Here is a 17,292-nt window from a genome sequence, read left to right as displayed (position 1 = left end):
TACTATCAAAACCTAAACAATTACGGAGCAGATAATAATCACATTTCCAACTAAGGAACAAGTTCTATAGAAAATAATCAATTACAATAGTAAATAAGTAGATGGCTTACCGACGGTTGCGATGAAATGTCTCCAATCGATTTAGCGTCGTCGATTAAGCAAGGGATTTGAGTAATCAATGAAGTTTGTCTGAACTTTATAGCAGACGTTTTTCACTTTTTACTTTCTCATTGCGGTCTGCACCACATGCACCGTGTGTTTTCCACTTGTACTAAAAAGATTTCCGGAATTAAATTTTGTACTTTCTCATTGCCGGCTCATTCCCCATCCCCATCATAAATTTAGGAAAATTATTTAAAACACCACAATATCTCACTATGCGTTACAAAATAAAATGAACCCCATGATTCACATTCATCAACACCTGTTCTCACAACAAAATATCAAATACGGACAAATTAAAAAGTCAACACGAGGATTGGGTAAACAAATTCATTTAAAGTATGTAAACATATCTAAACAGATTAAAAATATTAAAAAAGAAAAACAAAAAAAACTTATTTAATAAAACATGGTTCCTATACAAGTTTCGGCTGTGACCCGGTCCTACCCACTCGACCATGACCCGAACCTGTTTAGAGTTTAAAACCGATTTGTGCATCTCCAAAAATAAATTTTTTTCAAAGAAAAAACAACTAAGCAATAATTTATATAATAAATGGTTTTTCAAAAAACTAAATATTTAGAAATAAAAAAATTTAAAAAAATAAAAAAAAAACATTGAAATCCACTTGTCATCATACAATATCCACCCATAGAGGTCAAGAATTTAGTGGATGAGTGAGTAGTCATTCAATCTCATCACCCATGGCACCCCTTTCATCTCTACATACTCACTCACTCCATCTTCACAACAATTTTGCATTCATTTCTTCAAGATTCAAGAAACCTCATCATAAAAATGTAATCTTTTGCAAGACCCATCAACAAGATCAAGATTCTTGGTAAAAATTACTAAATTTCACCCTCTAATTCATTATATTAATAATTTTATTCAAGATGAATCTTGGCCTGCTCACCATGTGTTTGATGAAATGCCGCAATGAGTATCGAACTTTTTTTCGACATTTTGTTTTATTAGTGTTGTTGAAGATGGATCACTAAAAGTTCAAAGAAGAGATATTTTGATGCATACTGTACTTGGTTCATGGTTTGTACCGGCAATGGTTCCACTTGCATTTGCAGAAGAAGGTAAAGGCTTATTATTATTGGATATGCAGTATGTTTATTTAGTTAATTTAGTTAAGATTGATAGGTGTATTATATAAATGTGAAATCTTTATTGTTTTGCTGTTAATATTCTTTGGAAAATGTTTGTGCTTTTGCTAGTTGCTCCAGAGGGTTATAAAGTCTATACCGATGACGTGAACAAGTTCAAGATAACGATTCCTCAAGGTGAGTTTTGTTCGATGTGACTTTGATGATTTAAATTGTGTGGAAAGTATTCGAAATTAGTTGCAGCCGCCAAATGAAACATTGTGATGGTTCACCCCTGTATAAATTATTCATCTTGTCACATTTTACTATCGATATTCGCACGGCCGTCTCCGAGAATCGTTAAAAATTTAGGGCTGACGGCGAAAAAATTTTTGGGCCTTTTTGCATAAAAATATATATAAAGTTAAAAAAAAACTCGGGCCTACCGGTAGCCATTGACCACCCTGCCATCCTTCAAAGCCGGCACTAGATATTTGCAGAGAAGAACTTCTTGTTCTTTTGCGGAAACACTTTTTGTCTTGTCTGATTATTGATTTCATGTACCCACGAAATACTTTAATTTGAAAGTTATCACGATTAATCTTGACTGTTATTCAAAATCAAATTATGACTTCCGAATCGTATATCTTTGGTGACTGTTATTATCATTTATCATATTAATCCCATTTCTCAAACACTCTTTTAGATTGGCAAATAGGAGGAGGAGAAGGCAACGGGTTCAACTCGGTTACCGCATTCTACCCTTCAGAAGCATCTAATTCAAATGGTATAAATATTACTTCTTTTACTGCTCATCAGTTTTTTGTAAATTGTTTATATGGTTTTTAAACTTTTTGAATGTTATCTCTCAGTCAGTTTAGTAATCACGGGGCTTGGTGCGGATTTCACCAAGTTAGAATCTTTTGGCAAGGTTGATGCTTTCGCGGAGAACTTGGTATGTATAAATTTTTGAATATTAATTTTAAAAGAATATATAAACAATAAACTTGTCAAAATATGATCACAGAAAATATATTAATACAATAATAATTTACAATTTTGTGTGTATCGATTTAGGAGGCTGTACACACTAAAAGTACATTTTTTGTCAACTTTCAACATGTTTGACCCACCCGTTTGACTTCTAAGTTACTAAATTTGGCCCGAACCGTTTGAGATGAAACATATCCCAATTAAACTCGTTTATAGTTAACTGGACTGAATATGTCGCTTTAATTACAAGGTTAGCGGATTGGACAGAAGTTGGCAAAGACCTCCTGGTGTTTCAGCTAAACTCGTCGACAGTAAAGCCACCAAAGGTATTTAAATATTAAACAAACAGGAGGGTAAAACGGTCTTTTCTCATGAAGTCATGCATATATTAAACCTCTTAACCAAGTACTGATCTTTAGGGGTGTTTGGATGTACGTTTTTAATTAACCAAACGCACAATAAACAGTTCTGAGTGTTTGGGTAGATATATGTAAAATATGTATGTACCCCTAACTAATATAACTGATTATCTGTTAATGTTTCTGACCAGGTATGTACTACATAGAGTACACACTCAGGAATCCCGGAGAAAGCGAAAGGCATCTATATTCTGTTTTGGGAATAGCGAACAACGGTTGGTACAACAGATTATATACTCTCACAGGACAGGTGAGTAATGATGTAACAATTTTATTATTACTTTATAAATAAATGTGCTTTTTTGGTAATTTGAAGACGATGATTTCATATCTCTTGCAGTATATAGATGAAGAATCAGATAAATACCGTTCTAAGATCGAAAAGGTAAGTTGAATTGTTTTATATTTGTTGCAGCCTGCAGGAACATGTTCTTTAAAAAAAGTCAACTTTTTTGAATGTTGACTTTAAGGTTTGTTGACCCAGTTTAAAATGTTAAACTGGTTATAACTTCAAGAATATCAATATGTCTTCTCATTTCTGTTCTCTGAAGAGGTGTAAACGAGCTGAGCTCGACTCATTTTGGCCTAACAGTGTTTAGACTTGACCTTGGCTGGTTTTGAGCTCTATATCCAAAGCTCAAACTCGGGCCATGATAATTTTTTTCAAGCTTGAATCTGTTTAGGCTCGGCTCAATTATTATATATTAGTTATTTTATTTCTACTCATATATAATATTCATTAATGGTTTTACTTTTTCATATATGACATTATATATTATTTAGTTGTTTTTATTACTACTATACATAAATATATAGTTATTTTTTTATTATTTTTAAGTTTGTGTAAATCATGGGCTCATTTAAGCTTGGGAGACTAGTCGAGCTCTGTATATGAAGCTCAGGTAAGCTCATTTACGCTTGGCTTGATTCGAACTTCTAGATAGCTAATCTTGAGTAGCTCACGAGCTGCTCGGCTCGTTTACACCCCTAATTCTACTGAACCATCTTTTTTATCTACAACCCCAAATGGGACTTACAGAACTCTCAAGATTGTTTATATAATGTGGAGATTAATAACATTTTCATGTGAGTATATTTTGTATTTTCGAAACTATTGTATAATGATAAGAAGTGGTAATTAACAATGTAAACACCCCCTTAAAACATACTATTTTGTGATTTAATAACTTTATATGTGATTTTCTTGTTCATTGTAGGTTGTTGCATCATTCAAGTTAGTCTAATATATGTGTACATATCTGCAAGCAAAATACCAGCCACTATAGAACCACAATCCAGGTATGTAATATCTTACAATCCTGCAGTTTTCTTAACCGAATCACCCGCAAATTTAACCAGCTTTCGTAATGCAGGGACCCGTCACGTGTACCAAATATTGTCACAAGATAAGAATCATAATCATGATATTTGGAATTTTTGAATATAAGTTTCTTCAAATTCAGAGTATGTTGCATTAATCTATTCTACACTAAATGAAGTTTCTAGAGTGGAGATAACAAGATCAAGAACACTATTGTACAATTCAATTTTGACTTTTTGGTCCATATCGTCATCCGTTCATACTTGTTCCGTGTTTATTTGTGTAACGAGAGCGTTAGCTGATCAGCAAACAACTGATTCTGCATTAGTTTTATTTGCTGCCATTCTCTCTCCATTTGTAGTTCAAGCTCCTCAAAATGAACAAGCTTATCATGGATGGCCTTCGCCTGTAAAACCAAGAAACGTGACGTTTTTTGTTGAAAGAACAATATTTTACGCATCATAACCATCGTACTCAGTAAATCCCACCAACAGCAAAGCTATGGTAAGAGGGTAAGATGTAGACAGCCTTACCTCTATCCCGTAAGAATAGAGAGGCTGCTTCCAGGGAGACCCTGAGTTCGATAGTAGTTTTGCATCAAGCCTTGGACATAAGGCACATAGCACTCAACCATCGGGACACCGGCCGATTGGTGCATGTACCCTTGTCTTTCGGCTATCAACGCCACCACATGATGCATGATTAACCTTCCACCGCTTTTAACATTATTTTCACGAAATTAGTAAATAACGTCAAAAATTAGTGCAAGCAGAGGGACGGCCCACACATATGTACGATATATGTGCACCCCGCAAGCGGGTTTTGCCTTCAAATAATGAGTTTTGTTGTAGAGGATAAGACAATGTTATCCAAAACTCTGATTATTTGACTCTAATTAGCAAAATCTGTTTATCCAAAATTAATTTTTTTTAAAAAAGAATTATAGTACCTGCACTTCAACAATGTTGGATATTGATCTCTCCAACTCTTGTTCTTCTTTCTCAAGCTGCAACTTTGCTTCAAGATAAGCTTCCTCCGGTGAAATTGCATTAATCTTACCATTTGTCGTTACAGAATCTGTGTTTAAACAAAATAGCATGATTAAATTAACTGATTATATTGTAAAAAAAAAAAAAGATGACATGCTTAATATGAAAATTGATTTCTGAAACTAATAAAAATTATTTGTTGACTGCAATTTTAAACAGGGGTGAGCGGAAAAACGAATAACTAAAACCAACCATTACGTCTTTATTTCTTATAAATAATATGTTATTTGCCAGAAAAATTGTGTTATACTTTTTACAAATAACATATTAATCGTCACTTACTCTTCTAAATAATTATAAAGGATTGCTTAAATTTTATTTGATTAATATATAACTGAATTTATTAACTAAAATTAGTTTGAATCCACCCACGTCCAAATCCAGCGGTGGTTAACCGCATTAACTTGCAAACAAATTGATTTTGAAAAATCTTAAAACCGAAACATTGGTTATAGCTTTGGTTTTAGCCCATAACCGACCTGACCCATGCTCATCCCTAGTTCTGAACAATTGCAACAATTGCAGAATACATGAAACTATGAAAGAACACCACTAAATAAGTGTGCATCATAAAGGTTTAATTAACTGAAGCATATGTTGATTTATTAAAAAAAACTACTAATTAAACGTACCATGATTTTTTGCATCAGCAGCAGAGGATTCAAGGATTTCTTTACTTGTTTCGTAGTTGACTTCAGTCAAAGCCTTTACAGCTGCAGAAGCAGCTCTTTCTGCAACCTCTACACCCACCAATGTTGAGAGGAAAGCAGCCTAAAACAATAAAAGTCCAAAAGGTCAAAACTAAATTGTAAGTGGTTATGTAAGTTTAAAGAAACAGAATCAAATAATCAACCGCAAAATTTAACTATTTAAGAAGAGGCTTCTAAGGGTACATGCTAAAAACTAAAAAGTATTTACTATAAACAAAATTCTGTAAATAATTAGTAGTTACTGCAGTACTTTACAAGCGGTCAATAACAACAAAAACACAAAAATCAAGCCAACATAGGTATGGGAACAGGAAAGGCGATTGGCCTAGACAACATGCCCATTGAGGTGTGGAAAAGGGTAAATTACGACAAGAATCAGGAAGGAAACTCAAGTTACGGAATTTGCATATAGTGCTCGTTGACCTTGAAAAGGCTTACGACAATATGCACCGTCAAGTGATATGGGATAGTCTTGAAGAGAGAGGTTCCTGGAAGATATATAAAGGTATTTAGGAATATGTATGACGGGGCTAAAATGAGCTTCCGAACAACTTTTCCCCGTGGAGGTGGGCCTTTACAAAGGAGTTGTGTTAAACCTGTTTCTTTTTGCGGTAGTGTTGGATGAGTTGTCCAAGTCGATCCAGGAGGCAATTCCATGGTGCATGCTTTTCGCCAATGATATTGTGTTACAGATGAGAGTTAAACGAGTGTAATGACAGGATAGAGGAGTGCCGAGCAGCCCTAGAGCGCAAAGGTAAGTCGCTCAAAAATATAGTATCTTTACTATAACTTCAGTGGTGCTCTGACTCTCTTAGCTACATGGATTACTACACTCTATACTATACCAAAAAAAACAAATAAATAAAAATTATAAATGTGCTTTTTCGGGGGGGGGGGGGGGGGGGTGGGGGCAAGGGGAGCAGCCTCTACGCTTGTCAATGGGTCGGAACGGTTAATGTTATGACTTGTGATCCGACCAATGGATCTTCATCTTAGCTAATGAACCACGATATGGCCAACGACCTTTGATTTTTATTTTTTGCTATTAACGGTTACTAGTAACAAGAGAATGAATGAAATCTTTACCTGACCCAAGATCGGGTTGCTTGCATCATCAAACGGTGTGGGCCGCATCTTTTTGCTCGGATGTGATTCATTATCAAGCTGATCTATACCTTCTTGAAAACCTTCTTCAGGGTCAACTGAATCAGGAGGCCCGATATATTGCTCTCCGAACGGAAGCTTGATAAAACGGTCAACACATTCTTTTTCACTTCTACCAACAACATGCTCGGATACCTTTTTCCAGTCATCGCCGTAATGCATAATTGCTTCTAGAAGGTGCAAATTTTCCTTTTCGGTCCAATCAGCTTTTACATCTTCACTGATTTCCACCCGTTTAAAATCTGCTGTGTTGACTCCAGCTCGAACGTAACACCTTGCACAAAATGTTGTATCTTTCTGTTGAAAATCAAAAGATTTGGTGCAACTTGTGTTAAATATGATTATGAAAACAATATTATTACAATAACAATATCGAACTTTGAACAAAATGATTTAGAAGGTTGTATGCATTTAAAGTTGACTTTAAATTCAAATGCAAAAACCCTGTTAAGTCATCTAGGGGTGTGCGTGGTGCGGTTCGGTGCGATTTTTGGCTAAAACCTAACCGAAAACCAAAACTTCGGTTTTTGGAGTTTTTGAAACCGCTCGGTTTCGGATTTTTCGGTTTCAGTTTTTCGGTTTTCGTTTTGGTTCGGTTTCAGTTTATTCGGTTTTTGCCATTTGAGTTTGAAATTTTTAGGCCGAAAAAGAAGTTGGCAAAAAATAATGAATTTATGTATAAATAATTTTGTTAATTGTAAAATAATATACTATTATACATTTGATCAAAAATATTGGAGTTACATATTTATTAAATTTTTGTAAATTACTTAATATAAAATATAAAAAAAAAAACAAAAATTTAGGAATTCAGGTCGGTTTTTTCGATTTTTATTGCATGCAAAACCAAAACCAAACCGTCAGTTTTTGTTTCGGTTCGGTTTTTTCGGGTTAGATTTTTCGGTTTTTTTGGTTTCACATCGGTTTTTTCGGAATCTTGCACACCCTTAAAGTCATTCTTATTCTAACATAACAATAAATATAAATTAACATACCTTAATATTAGAAAAACACGCAATGGTGCAAGGCAAATTGCAGCTACTACAAAATCTCTTCCTTGCAACACTGGCATCACCAACCGAATTACCGCCACCTGGATCGCTGCTCTGCTGTGAGGCAGCAACAGAAACATTTTTACTTTCTTTATCTTCCCATTTTAACTGAGCCTTTGTCAACGGTGGACCAAAGTAGTTAATCAAACCCCATGACTCCAAGAAATCAAAAACCTTGCGAATGGACCCCAAGTCTCCAATTATACATTTTCGGACCTCGGTGAATGTAATTTTTGGCGTCGGGTTTTCTTTAGATGGGGGGCTTTCTTTGATACTGTCTCTGAACCGTTTAACAATTGTGTTTCGGTAGTATTTATAAAATTTTGGAGTTTTCGATGGTGACCTCCAGTCAAAAAATTCGGGCAACAATCGCACCTCACATTCGTGAATGTTGTTCCAAGAAAACCATCCTGTAAAAAAAGATAACTTTGGTGAGTATAATAGAAATACTAGGGTTGTGTTAATTATAATTTCATATAAACAGTTGCAGGTTGAGTTATATAACCTCACCCTGAAACAAACCAAACAAGGCCATGTTTATGTTCGTCCGTTAAGCTTTTATCGGACAAGTGAATGGTTCATGTACAGCTAACCAAATGAATTTCTTGTTCATGTTCGTTCATTAAGGAAATGTACTTATTCGTGAACAGTTCACGAACATAATGAACGAAAACAATGCTTTACTTGATTTGGCGTCAGTGTCAACAGTTCGATCCGGCTACCAAGTTTTTGTGGGTGTGTTTTTTTAATTTTTAACATTAATACTCATATGTTAATTTTACATGTAAATTAATTACATAATACTCATGTATTTTAGTTTTATAGTTGATAATTTTGCTTAATTCTATATGATGAGATTAGAAAAGTAATTAGAAACTATTAAAAACCTTCAATGAACAAAAACAAAAAAAACAAACATTAACGAAAATATTATCGAACGTTAATGAACACAATTGAACAAACATGACTTCTGTTCATGTTTGTAAGTTTGTTTATTTAGTTAATCGAACAGAGTTCCTTGTTCATGTTCGTTCTTTTATTAAACGAACTTTCCGCCGAACGTTCTCAAAAACAATACTTGTGATTGTGAATTACATCAAATTTAAGGTCATATTAACGCATTTGAAAATTGAAATCGTCACAAGTTGAAACCTTTTATTCTATTCCTCTTGTAAATTTGTAATATTTTGATTTGTGTTGTATTCCAATTTCAATTTAATTTATGAATACGGGAGTAAACGAGCCAAGCCGCTCGAGAGCTACTCGCAAAAAAACTCGAATCGAGTTGAGCTTAAACAAGCACGAGCCTAAAAATAAGCTTGTTCAGTAAACAAGCCCAAGCCCAAGCTTCACTTATCAAGCTCGAGACAGCTCGCGAACCGAAACGAGCTTGTTATTTATATGATTTTAATTCAATATATTTAATATATAATGTTACACGTAAAACTATGGTAAAAATAAATATTATTTATAAAACATAAAACCCTATAAATAAATATTAGACCCTATATATAAAACTATATATATACATATATATATATATATATATGTGTGTGTGTGTAAAACTATATGTTATTTATAAAACTATAATTAAATAAATATATAAAAAACATATATCTAAATACATAAAAGATAATGATAATTCTAAATATATATGTAAATTAATTAATAAACAATAAACGAGCCAATCTCGAGCTCAAACTCGAACCTAAAAATAAGCTTGTTTAGTAAACGAGCCTGAGCCACCTCGGAATAAGTAAATAAAATATATTATGTTATTTATTTAATTATTATTATAATTAATTAATATTAATGAATTAACTAATAAATAATAAACAAGCCGAGCCCAAGCCAATCTCTAGCTTGAAAACTACTACCAAACCGAGCTCGAGTTCGCTCGAAACAAACCCAGCTCGAACTCAAGCTCTCTGTACGCCTAATTTCAAAATCATAAAAAACCAAACCCTAATTTGGAAACCCAATAATTAGCAACCCTAGAAGCATAACAAACTTACTGGAATAGCTAGGGACGTGAATAACATCTGGGTCCGGTACGGAATTACGTTCTTCCGGACGGAAATTGACGGTGGCCGGATTTTCTGACGGTTTTGAATCGGTGCTCGGAATGGGAGTAATTGGAACTGGGGATGAATTAAAAGGCTGTGGCTTTTGGGTTTGTGTTGCCGGAGTAAGATCCGATGTGGGTTTTGACGGCGGAGGCTGGTGGTTTAGCGGCGGGTCACTACCGCCGGAGTTTGTAGCCATGGGTTGAGATTTGCCGGTGGACGGAGAAGAAGATTGTTAATGATAATTATATGAATAGATGTGAGGGTATAATTGTCATTTTATAATAAATAGAGTCTTTTAAAGGGGATGTTTTAAAAAATAAAGGGGTATAATTGTCATTTTATAGATGTAAGGGTATATCTAGCCATAATAAAATGTATAAAATGACAAAGATTGTTATAACTAAAAACACAATAATAATAATAATAATAACCAAAATTGCTATAGCTAAAATGTATATAACAGGGTCTTTTAAAGATATGAGTTTTAATATATAAAGGGGTATAATTGTCATTTTGTAGATGTTACGGTATAATTGTCTTTAAAGCCCTTTAGGGCGTCATCGATTTTTCGAGATATTAACTCACGGTTGTAAATGAACCGGACATGAACAAAAAAGTTCCATCCTAAAAGCTTAACGAACGAAAATGGAGAGAGGCCGTGTTCTCAGTCCGGTAACGTCCGATAATGATTATACATTTTCAAATTAATATGTAATCATTTATGTTAATTTGTTCATTAGAGTCGTTTATTTTATGTATGTTTGTTCATTAGTGTTTGTTAATGTTCGTTTGTCAATAGCGTCCATGAGGTTCGTTAGTGTTCATTTGTCCATTAACGTCCGTTTATAATATTAATGAATGGGCACGAACAAACTCAATTCCTTAATGGATGGACACTGACACGAACTATCGTTCAGCAGAGTGTTCGTGAACCGTCTGTTTGCCCGAAAAAAGCTTAATGAACGAACATGGACAAGGTCTCGTCCAGTTTGGTTCAGTCTGTTTACAACCCTAGATATTATTCCAAACATTAAAGGGGTGGCTTTTGCGGGGACCAGGTTGATACCTATGGCATTAAAACGAATGCAGGTAACTACCCTTAGCCAAAGTTTTTCTAGTTCCGTTTTGAATCTCCACCCCCGTTTTGCTAGTAGGTTATGAATGATTTATATCGCTTGACAATCCGAGATCGAGACCCCAACTTTTTTTGTCGGCCACCACTTGACCCCAACTTATCACAATGTACTTTTCTTTCTTTCACCGAACCTTCTCAAAGAAAGCTTTTCCTTATTCTTTTAAGTTGATCAATTATCGGCGTTGTAGGTTTGTACAATGAGAAAAAAGTAATAGGTAATGTGTCAAAGAAACTATCTAACATATCTCTAGTATTCGAAAATATTAGTTTTCAAAAGTATTTTTGTTTTATTTTTATGATGTACAGATAACTTATGAAAAATCATAGAACTACGACATGTCGTAACAGCCACTTTTCAGCGACAGTTAACGCCAAAATTCATTAGAAATTATACGCTTGAGCAAATCATGCAAGACCAGTTGGAAATTTTTATAAACTCATAATATAAAGTTTTAGAAAAATAACAAGGGTTTGGGACGTAATATGAATGCGTTATGACTTCGGGAACACAAGTTAGTAAACATGTCCTGAAGTCAGCCTTGACATATGCTTTTGTAAGAGCAGTTTGACCAACTTAAACTCAACGAAAAGTTATGAAACTTAGTTTTCTAAAAACTAGACTCGTAGAACTACAACTTAGACTCAAGAATCGACCAAAATAGTTTAGTCGTTAACATAAACTCAGTTTTTGAATCTGTTTGCAAATTGTTCTCAACAATTTGCATAGTTAAGCGAATTTTAATGGATTGTTCGGTTCCAATTAACATGTAAACAATCCATATAGTTGAGATTCGTGTTTTAATATATTCTTAGCATTAAAGTTTTGATTCTTAGGGTTCAAAATTGTGTATAAATTATGTGAACAAAACATGCATAACAATGAAACTGAGTTCGAGTTTTTAAAATAGAGATCGAAATGAAACGAGTTCATTCTACCCCTAATCATATTAACTTCAAACTACAAGATCCTGGACTTTCACCCTTTGAAAACCAGGCTCTATGTTGTCATAAATACAAACCGAAAAACGAAAAATAAAAAACACGAACACCGATAAATACAAAGCACCATTGACTTTGTTGACCAATGTATATATGCAAACCAACGACGAGATGTTTGTTAATTTAACAAATGATGAATGTTGATTCAAATGCATGCCGGAAACCTATTCCAGCTTCATGTGGCGATTTCTTTGACCCTCGGATGCTGGTGGAGCGAGAGAGGGGCGATAGAGTCAATTCACATCACGGGATTTCCCAAACCATGATGTCTCTGGTAAAAAATGACCTGCATACCACAAAACATCAACCGGACTTGCTTTAGAAAACACGAAACCACATGCATTCGTATAAATTTTTACGATTACTTAGTTTGACTTTCCAAAAGTCAAACACAACATTAATGGGTCGGTTTTGGTTGTGACTTGTGATTTGTCTCAAACGGGTACATATAATATAAAAAGTTGCATAAAAGAGAGCATGTTAAACAAGATTAAAAGTTGGCGAAAATATTTTCTAAATTTGTTTATATTTGAAAATCCAGATTACTATTGTAGTTATATTGTCTTTATAAATATTACTGTTAAGACTTAATCGTTATGTTCACAGGTTTGTTAACATACGGGTGACGAGTCAATGTTTAGGTCAGTCAAACAGAAGTTGGGTTAGACTTCTAGATTAAGTAAAAGGATGTTTTGTGTAAACAACTTGTGTGTCAAGTTGTTATATTAGGATAAGTTAAAATAATGGAGGTTAGCATATCTAGGAAGATAAGGTTGTAACTTGCAACTAGTTATGCAAGTTGTTTTAGATTTTTTGTTGTAATGTTTTAGTATAAATAGGTGACTAAAGTGTCTTGTAAAAGTGTGGTGGTTTAATCCCTTTAATACAAAAAACAGTTTTGTGACTTTGATTGCCAACAATTACTAACACATTACGTAATTTAAAAAAATAATAAAAGGGACAAAAAGTGTGCGGGTCAACCCAACCAGGCCTGGCCCGGCCCATCAGTCTGTCAACCCAACAAGGCCTGGCCCGGCCCATCAGTTTGTCGCCACCTCTACTTCAGTAGTTTATAAACAAAAACAAAAAAGCTGATATTTTTTAGTGAAAGTTGGGGTCCCAAACCCATGTGCAGAGGCCAAACAACCACAAGATCTTAAAAATACGCAATCTTGTAGCCCACCCCCCACCCCCACCACCAGTAATCATATCAACAAAGACCACCCATGAGAGAAAAGGCCTACCGGTAACAGTGCTGTAAAGAACATAAAAGAATCTAATCTATCTTTCATAAAAGATCTTGTCGGTCAGTGATTATTATAACCAAGGACCAGATTCTGGTATATTTGTTGAACAGGTGGCAAAAACAGGCGGGTGGGCCCGGTAGGGTAACGGGTTAAAAAAGGTAGCCTTTTAATACTGGTCCAAACGGGCCGACCTGACCCGTCAACATTTTTAACAATCTTTATGCATATTGTTAAATCTTGATGAGAGTAAAATCAAGGGTGTACCTCTAGAATGCAAAGCGAGTAATTTGCAAGGCTAAATTTGAAGCCCGCCAACCAGTACGGCTGTTCTTGATCCTGCTGCAATCTAAAATTCCTGCAAAAAATTATCTCGTAAACAAATAATCATACAAATTGACAATACATTTTTTAAAGGTGACATTTTTGACCCATTTACGTATATGGGTCGATTTCGGTTATCTTTTTTTCTTATCGTATATATATTCAAGAACCGATTTTTAACCCATTAAACCCCCCCCCCCCACCGGTAATAGCAAAATATAATAATAATAATAATAATAATAATAATAATAATAATAATCATACATTGGTAAATTTACTCAGATTTTAATCAGACGTTCATCCTGCCCTGTGGTCAGAACCGCCACTTGGCATAATCTGCGGTGACGGAGCGGGAATTACAAATTGTTGTCCTTGAACGGGTGCTGCAACACCTGTCAATTAAAAAGAATCTTTACACAGGTCGTGATCATTATTATCAAAGAATAAATCTTCTGGAAAAAAACAAACTACCTGTTGGATATGCTGCTTGAATTGCCCTAATGGATGGGGTGGTTGTTGCGTTTACACCGGATCCACCAAATTGCACCATCTGATGACCTGGCAATGTGTAGCCCTGTAAACCCGTGTATCCGTGACCGCTTGGAGTGATTTGACCCATTTGATGGTATGGATATATGGACGGGTTAACTGCTCCGTATATCTGGAGATACTGTTGACCAGGATACGGGTTGTAAACGCCCTATAAATAAAGTAAATAACTCGTTAGTTAATCCGGAACACCTTTTGACCAAAACTTTTAGTTTTTTAATACTAAAATGGTAAATTTAATATGATTCAAGATGGTTTATGCATTAACGATACACTTTCGATGACATTCGACTCGTTTTCTTTAATGCTAATTTTTTTAGGATTAGTTTCATATTATCCATTTATTTGTTTAAAGTTTTATACTTGTCATTATAAATTTCAGAATATTATATTAACTCTTTCAAAAAAAATAAAATTATCATATTTACCAATTCAATAGCAAATAAAAAAAACAGTTACTTATATTTCCTGAATAAATTAACAGTAAAACAATGTTATTACTGTGAACATCCCGGCGCATAATTTTATCTTCGTTAATATGGAATCGGTATATATGTAATTTTTGGTACTTCAAAATGAACATTATGAAATCTAGAAGTACACACACACACACACACACACATATATAAATATCCCTATACATAAATACATGTATATAGCAGTTTTGAAACGCTACTGACCTGTGGATAGACGTATTCAGGACCATACATTCCATTTCTGCACCAAAATAAAGACATAAGGTTTTCGGGACTTGTGTAGCAAAATAATCAAATGAGAATATAAACAAATGGAAAACAAAATGAAACTTACGGGTACGAGGGATACAGTAAACCTTGTCGGTAATTGTAAAAAACCGGTTGTTGGTAGCCATATCCTCCAATAGAAGGCACACTAGCGGTTTGTCCACCTCCAACATAAGGTATATGTGATGTGACATGTCCTGATACTAAAAAACAAATACATTTAGTATTTTGGTGGATGCAAAATGACAAGCTTACCCTTCCCTTAGGGTGAAATAAGTTGTTTATTTTTTATATTTCTTACCAAACGGAAATGACGGACGAGGGCGTCCAAGTGAAGCCAAATTACAATTGGCCCGTCTACCATCAATAACCGGAGCTGGATCCACACATGCCTTTGCAGCCGATTCAGGGTCACGAAACGTCACCTAAAACCTCCATGAAAACATAGTGTTATTAAATCAAGGACAAAGTACAATGTTAGTTAAAAAGATTATATATGTTCTTGTTCAGTTTTGTTATGTTTGTGATTGCTTATTTAAACCCCTTAAACTCAAATGCTTATGACCAGAATCAGATAATCAGTTTACCGAGAGTGTAAGGGTAAAATTGTAATTTTGAAGTCCCAAAAACTAATCCATCTAAAATTAGTAATCTCAAACTACTCACTGATACCAACTTATTTAACCCTTCACTGGAAGTGAGTTTTGGAAGTGATTATTGTGACTTAAAAAATCGTAATCAGATTATCAAATTACTTAATTAACCAATTAAATACCACAAACAAATAAATAGAAGATCAAGACAAACAATCACAAACCGAGCTTGAGGCAAGCTTTGACTCATTTGAAAATTGCAATGCTAAATGAGCTCGAGCCGAGCTTAGTCTCATTTAAGTTTTTCTCAAAATATTCAAAAATAATTAAAAATATACATAAATAATTAACGAGCTGATCCCGAGCTTGAAAAAACAACTCACGAGCTTAGCTCGAGCTTTCGTAAGTCAAAACAACCCGAGCTCATAATCAGATTATAACTTACTAAATTAACCAACTTTAACCAATTTCTCTCAAATTATTAACCAATTAATTAAATACCAAAAAAAAAACAGATACTCACAAAACCATAACCCTTGGATCGTCCAGTATTCTTATCATTAATCACAACCGCTTCAAGAATCTCTCCAAACTGCTCAAAATACTGACGCATGGTCTCACTCTGAGTCTCCCACGCAAGCCCACCAACAAACACCTTCGTAAACGTCGTATCCCCAAACGCCGATTGAAACCCTGAACTCGAACTCGATCCCGAGCCCGGAACCGACGCCATGGACAACGGCTGTTCAAATTGGTCACGGATTACTTCAATTCGACCAAAACCCAGGTTGTACCTTGAAGGAATTGAGATTTGGTTGAATAATTAGAAATGGGTCTGTTTTGATTTGGAAATTGAAACCCTAGAAATCAACAACGACTGTTCAATTTGGTCACGGATTACTTCAATTCGACCAAAACCCAGGTTGTAGCTTGAAGGAATTGAGATTTGGTTGAGTAATTAGAAATGGGTCTGTTTTGATTTGGAAATTGAAACCCTAGAAATCAACAACGACTGTTCAATTTGGTCACGGATTACTTCAATTCGACCAAAACCCAGGTTGTAGCTTGAAGGAATTGAGATTTGGTTGAGTAATTAGAAATGGGTCTGTTTTGATTTGGAAATTGAAACCCTAGAAATTGGGGAAAAAGGTGGGTATTGGTGGGGTTTGTATGTAGTGGGGTTGTGGTGAAGAAAGTGTGAAACTTTATGGAGTTGAAGGTGGGTTTGATGGGTAATTGAAGAGTTAACAAGATTAGGGTTTGATCAAGAAAACAGAGAGTGAAGTTGGTGTGGCATGATGATGATGAAGATGTAAAAGTTGGAATTTGGGTGAGCTGGCAAAGGAGATGATGATTTGTTCTAGGGAGAAGAAGAGGAGAAAATAAAATTGAAAATGGCTTTCATTTGATACTTTTTTTAGTTTTCTTTTAAATGTAAGTGTATATACGTATCGGGTCATCTTTTATCATTTAGTTATTACGATGTATCGGGTCATCTTTTGTTATATGGTTATTATGGGTAGTTAAGTTTTTATCAATTGATTGTTCAGAAAAAATAATGTACGTGTTTCTATTGGATTAAAGGCTTGGGTTTGGTAATTCTATTTCTTGTGATATGTGGACTTCAGATTCCTGAAATTATGCGTTGTGATGGGATTGTAATGCGTAAAT

The 17,292-nt window shown here is 34.6% G+C and overlaps 3 protein-coding genes across 3 annotated transcripts; 1 reads left to right on the top strand and 2 right to left on the bottom strand.

Annotated features, from left to right (window-relative positions):
- The first annotated feature begins 823 nt into the window (after positions 1-823).
- On the top strand, positions 824-4,199 carry LOC143578386 (psbP domain-containing protein 3, chloroplastic-like). Its single transcript, XM_077061981.1, has 10 exons — positions 824-1,004; positions 1,142-1,251; positions 1,390-1,455; positions 1,964-2,044; positions 2,130-2,212; positions 2,501-2,576; positions 2,801-2,919; positions 3,010-3,054; positions 3,887-3,968; positions 4,043-4,199. The coding sequence occupies exons 1-9, from the start codon at positions 868-870 to the stop codon at positions 3,911-3,913; spliced, it is 744 nt and encodes a 247-aa protein (XP_076918096.1). The 5' UTR covers positions 824-867; the 3' UTR covers positions 3,914-3,968; positions 4,043-4,199.
- LOC143578385 (SWI/SNF complex subunit SWI3B-like) lies at positions 4,128-10,247 on the bottom strand. The gene is made up of 6 exons (XM_077061980.1): positions 9,981-10,247; positions 7,909-8,375; positions 6,836-7,210; positions 5,672-5,810; positions 4,940-5,067; positions 4,128-4,396 (listed from the first exon to the last, which is right to left on the bottom strand). Exons 1-6 carry the CDS (start codon positions 10,228-10,230, stop codon positions 4,265-4,267), a joined length of 1,491 nt encoding a protein of 496 aa, XP_076918095.1. The 5' UTR covers positions 10,231-10,247; the 3' UTR covers positions 4,128-4,264.
- A 1,715-nt stretch (positions 10,248-11,962) lies between these two features.
- Positions 11,963-17,040, bottom strand: LOC143578384 (uncharacterized). Its single transcript, XM_077061979.1, has 8 exons — positions 16,145-17,040; positions 15,330-15,453; positions 15,096-15,231; positions 14,966-15,002; positions 14,208-14,436; positions 14,001-14,128; positions 13,680-13,770; positions 11,963-12,454 (listed from the first exon to the last, which is right to left on the bottom strand). Exons 1-6 carry the CDS (start codon positions 16,352-16,354, stop codon positions 14,034-14,036), a joined length of 831 nt encoding a protein of 276 aa, XP_076918094.1. The 5' UTR covers positions 16,355-17,040; the 3' UTR covers positions 11,963-12,454; positions 13,680-13,770; positions 14,001-14,033.
- Positions 17,041-17,292: the final 252 nt, after the last annotated feature.

The sequence above is a fragment of the Bidens hawaiensis genome, unplaced genomic scaffold, assembly GCF_021521415.1.
Source record: "Bidens hawaiensis isolate Kalapana, Puna unplaced genomic scaffold, B.hawaiensis_p1.1 tig00029268_1, whole genome shotgun sequence".
Taxonomy (NCBI): domain Eukaryota; kingdom Viridiplantae; phylum Streptophyta; class Magnoliopsida; order Asterales; family Asteraceae; genus Bidens; species Bidens hawaiensis.
This window is presented reverse-complemented; position numbering and strand designations above follow the sequence as displayed.

Bases quoted from the DNA above. Each gene is read 5' to 3' on its own strand.
- LOC143578386 (XM_077061981.1), top strand. From the start codon at position 868: ATGGCACCCCTTTCATCTCTACATACTCACTCACTCCATCTTCACAAC. The intron at 1,252-1,389 runs GTAAAGGCTTAT...TGCTTTTGCTAG, and splicing joins ACTTGCATTTGCAGAAGAAG to TTGCTCCAGAGGGTTATAAA. The intron at 1,456-1,963 runs GTGAGTTTTGTT...ACACTCTTTTAG, and splicing joins CAAGATAACGATTCCTCAAG to ATTGGCAAATAGGAGGAGGA.
- LOC143578385 (XM_077061980.1), bottom strand. From the start codon at position 10,230: ATGGCTACAAACTCCGGCGGTAGTGACCCGCCGCTAAACCACCAGCCT. The intron at 7,211-7,908 runs GTATGTTAATTT...GATTTTCAACAG, and splicing joins CGTGTTTTTCTAATATTAAG to AAAGATACAACATTTTGTGC. The intron at 5,811-6,835 runs GTAAAGATTTCA...TTATTGTTTTAG, and splicing joins GCAACCCGATCTTGGGTCAG to GCTGCTTTCCTCTCAACATT.
- LOC143578384 (XM_077061979.1), bottom strand. From the start codon at position 16,354: ATGGCGTCGGTTCCGGGCTCGGGATCGAGTTCGAGTTCAGGGTTTCAA. The intron at 15,003-15,095 runs GTAAGTTTCATT...ATTTTGGTGCAG, and splicing joins TTACTGTATCCCTCGTACCC to AAATGGAATGTATGGTCCTG. The intron at 14,129-14,207 runs GTAGTTTGTTTT...TTTAATTGACAG, and splicing joins TCAAGCAGCATATCCAACAG to GTGTTGCAGCACCCGTTCAA.